The sequence below is a fragment of the Pectinophora gossypiella genome, chromosome 7 (assembly GCF_024362695.1).
Source record: "Pectinophora gossypiella chromosome 7, ilPecGoss1.1, whole genome shotgun sequence".
In the NCBI taxonomy this organism is placed as follows: domain Eukaryota; kingdom Metazoa; phylum Arthropoda; class Insecta; order Lepidoptera; family Gelechiidae; genus Pectinophora; species Pectinophora gossypiella.
In genome coordinates, this window is record NC_065410.1 from 11,112,298 (window position 1) to 11,116,071 (window position 3,774).

The window sequence follows — 3,774 nt, forward strand, 5'->3', positions numbered from 1 at the left end:
AGTCAACACTATCAAATAGCGGTGTCGGGACGACATCCTTCTAAAGATAGATCTCTCTTCATAAAAAATGTTCATGTGCACCATTTCAAAATTCAGACGTCACTGTAACACCAAAACGATTTTCATAACTGGAGGGTCACATCTGCTAATTCTGATAATATTTGTAGATATCTACATCACTCGCGCAACTTCACGAAGACACTGCCACTTACATTTGAGACATATGAGTTTTGTTATCCTCATAAGTAATTAGGTATTACTGGACGGTAGAGGCATGGCTAATAGAAATTTTACGGAGATCGGTAAGGTCGGCTAATCTTTCACGCTTACGCCATAGGTATTCAGTTATATATCTAGTCGTACTTATAATTCCACACGTGTTTTTTTATCAATTAAGTGTATTATAATGTTTGTACTTGCCTGGAACAAATGTTTCTAATGTTGCCTGCTAATGATGTATGATGAAGTATTGTATTTCTACTTGCGTTAAGACAAGCTGTTATTGAGTTCAATAATGGTGTTCAAGTATTTTGATATTAAATAAAAACAAATTAGTTATAATAAAGACAATAATAATAATAATTAATGCAAATGCAATGTTTGTGGCCTACATCGAGTCACCCAAATCCCCTGGTAGTTGCGGCTTCCGAATACATCCCGCTTAGGGACGGTACTGAAAAGTATCGGCGTCCGAAGGACGTAAGATACGATCCCGTCGACCCCATTACTCTGGCCATAGAGGCAGCCAATCAGCCCGCGACACCAAATACTTCAGGACCCCGATACCGACCCCGCCGGCGGCGTGGTCAACCATTTCCCTCAATCAGAGCTTATCGCTATCGACCCACTAGGGTCGATTAATTCTTTCAAATATTTTTCCTCTCAGACGACGCCCTGATCCGAGGTTCGCGCCCAACTGGGCACCCTCAGGCCTGTTGTCTTAAACCAGGACAACTAGTTAATGCCATCTGTGGCAAATCTACAATAAGTCACGTAAAAAAAAACCCTACATCGAGTTAATATAACTGCTTTATAGATCGGAATTATAGCGGTACATTTATTTACCTAAATTAGATAGTGGATCTTAGTATAGAGTTGATTAATGTTCACTTTTCTTTGCTTTTAGAAATAGCAATAATTTTATTCGTTATCAGAACAATGAAATACTTAATTCATAATAGTAGTTTCGAATGTTTTGCATGACACTAATTCAATCTTATGTATATTATGTTATACCTGCAATATAGTTTCGAAATAGTAATTAATCTATTCATGTACATAACTTTGCTTCCCTTACACCTTTTAATTACGGTCAAATACTAAACTACACAACATTAGGAGTCATATCAGAGGCCTAACAATTACTAAGAAGTCATGCCATTTAAGTACTTCAATTTTTCTTGGTGATTCAGGTGTGATTTTATTCTATACGAAGTGAATTAAACATACATAATACAATGTTAATTATTTTCAGATCCATACTTTTGCGACGCATTTTTTTCTATTTTCAACTTTATATTCACTCAGAATTATGAGCTAAATCATTCACCTCTGTATTCGGTACGACGTCATTTACATCCTGTATGTATATACGACCACCTAAACTCAAATATTTTCCTACTTGTACATTTTACATTATAAATATCTTCCCTAAAATTGGATAGGAGATACTAATGGTGACGGATCGTGTAATACAGAAATAACCATAAGAAGTAGGTACCTTTATTTTAAAAATAGCAAATTAATATTTTAGGCAAATATACACAATCTTTGGTGTTATAGTTTAATAATAAATTTCACAAAATCACTTAAACAAACTTAGTCTTATTTACAGTAGCAATACAATTTAACATGAGCATCTTGCACGCAGTGACTTTGCTCTCCATATAGGTTCAACCGACTTGCCGTGCCCGTAAGTGTCCACGTCTTCTTATCAAAACGTAGTGTGGCTTCAAACATACCACCTCCAGGTTTTGTTGTAACAACTACTAGAAAATCTTGCCAATCACTTTCATTTGTCTTTAGTGTTTCAGATATTATTTCTGACGCTCCCACTATTTTCTCTATTTCTAATCGAGCGCACTGCGGATATTTCTGAAGCAATGCGTTTAGCTGCTGTATCAAATTAGACGCGGCACTTACAGCTACATCACTCCAGTTAGGAATTTGTTTACCTCTATGGCAAGTGCACCAGTGGTCGGCAATTGACGCTGATCTGCATGTTCTATTACCTGATATGGGCAGAAATAAACTAATTCCTCGATTATTTTCATAATCTTCTCTACTTCGCTTTTCGATGCTTTCATTTTCAATGTTTTCTAAATCAATTAAATCAAGCAACGTCTCATGCATATCAAAAGGAGTAGTTAATCGTAAAGCATTATATCTCAAATTATTAAAAGCTAAGCTATAGTTGTTTCGAAAAGATTCTGGCGCCAGAAAGTATACAAAAGGCAGTCGTTCTTCCAAGCGACCTTGTTCTGTTGACCTTATAGGACCCCACCTCATACCGTGATCGCTAATTAGAAATATGATTGTGGTATCCAATTTATTTTTAGATTCTAAACTTTTAAAGAACTGTACATAGCTGTCATCCATCACCATTGGGTAGTTCAAGTCGTCATGTGACATAGTTGTTTCCCAGAAAAATCCAAAATACTTCTTATCCTCTAACGTAATGGTTAGGTTTTCAATGTATTCTAAAAGAATTTTGTAAAAATAGTGCTCTCCCATGCATAAGTACGAGCTAAAGACCATGTTTTCTGCAGCGTAATTTTCTGCTTCAACAAAATAGGGATGTAAATAATAATCAGTAGGCATTTTTCTAAATCCATATTCAAAATAATTGAATGTGCCGAGGTAAGAGCTGTCTTCACCAAACGCTGTGTAGTAACCGGCCTCTTTATACCAATGCCAAATAAAAGGACAATCGTCAAAATTTGTGTGTTTCACTGGATGACACATTTTCTTTAGTTCTGATTCATGATGTCCTAGTAGAAGAGCGGCTATATTTGGAAGTGAGTTATCGCCTACTTTGTTATAACCCAGTAACTCAATAGCACCATTATCTTTCAGGTATGTATAAGTTTTTGGCATTGTGCGAAGAAAATTTAGTCTTGATAAATTATCTATTCCCATCACCAAAACGTTATACGCAGACTTGGGTTTTGGAATTTCCCATATGTCGTCATATGTTATTAACTCCTTAGCAATAGCAAACATGTAATACTGGTCGTATATTTTCATATGTCTATAGTAACATGCAACTCGAACGAATTCATCTGCAACTTTTATGTCACTTTTAAACAAGACACAGTCGGTATATTTTACCCTGTTATCAATCATCCACGCATTTATGTTTTCAACTTCATTTGGACGATAAAATCCATAATAGCAACACATAAGTTTTCTTTCATCTCTAATTTTGTAGTGCAGAAGAGTTTTTTTATTCTTGGTTACCTGAATATGTGTTCTGTTGCGCTCTAGCAATGAGTAACCAGTGTTGGGACACGGTTTTAAGCTATCGGGATAATTTATGAACTCTTTAATAGATTCGTCAAAAGGATTCATTGCAGGTATGGCACATCCCTTTGTTTTAATAGAAAATTTTGCATCGTACACATCATATTTATCACTTTTTTGGCGAATTATGACACGATTGATAATTGAAATTCTAATAAACATAAAAAAGGTGCTGAGGAAAAATATAGTAGTAGTCAGCAGTATTAAGTTACGATATCGAGATGACATCCTTCTAAGCATTGGTCTTTCTTC

At 35.5% G+C, this 3,774-nt stretch overlaps 1 protein-coding gene across 1 annotated transcript; it reads right to left on the minus strand.

Moving 5' to 3' along the window:
• Nucleotides 1-1,824: 1,824 nt before the first annotated feature.
• On the minus strand, nucleotides 1,825-3,246 carry LOC126368314 (uncharacterized). Its single transcript, XM_050012222.1, has one exon. The coding sequence runs from the start codon at nucleotides 3,244-3,246 to the stop codon at nucleotides 1,825-1,827; it is 1,422 nt and encodes a 473-aa protein (XP_049868179.1).
• Between the last annotated feature and the right edge of the window lie 528 nt (nucleotides 3,247-3,774).

Coding starts and splice junctions, on each gene's coding strand:
- LOC126368314 (XM_050012222.1), bottom strand. CDS start 3,246: ATGAAAATATACGACCAGTATTACATGTTTGCTATTGCTAAGGAGTTA.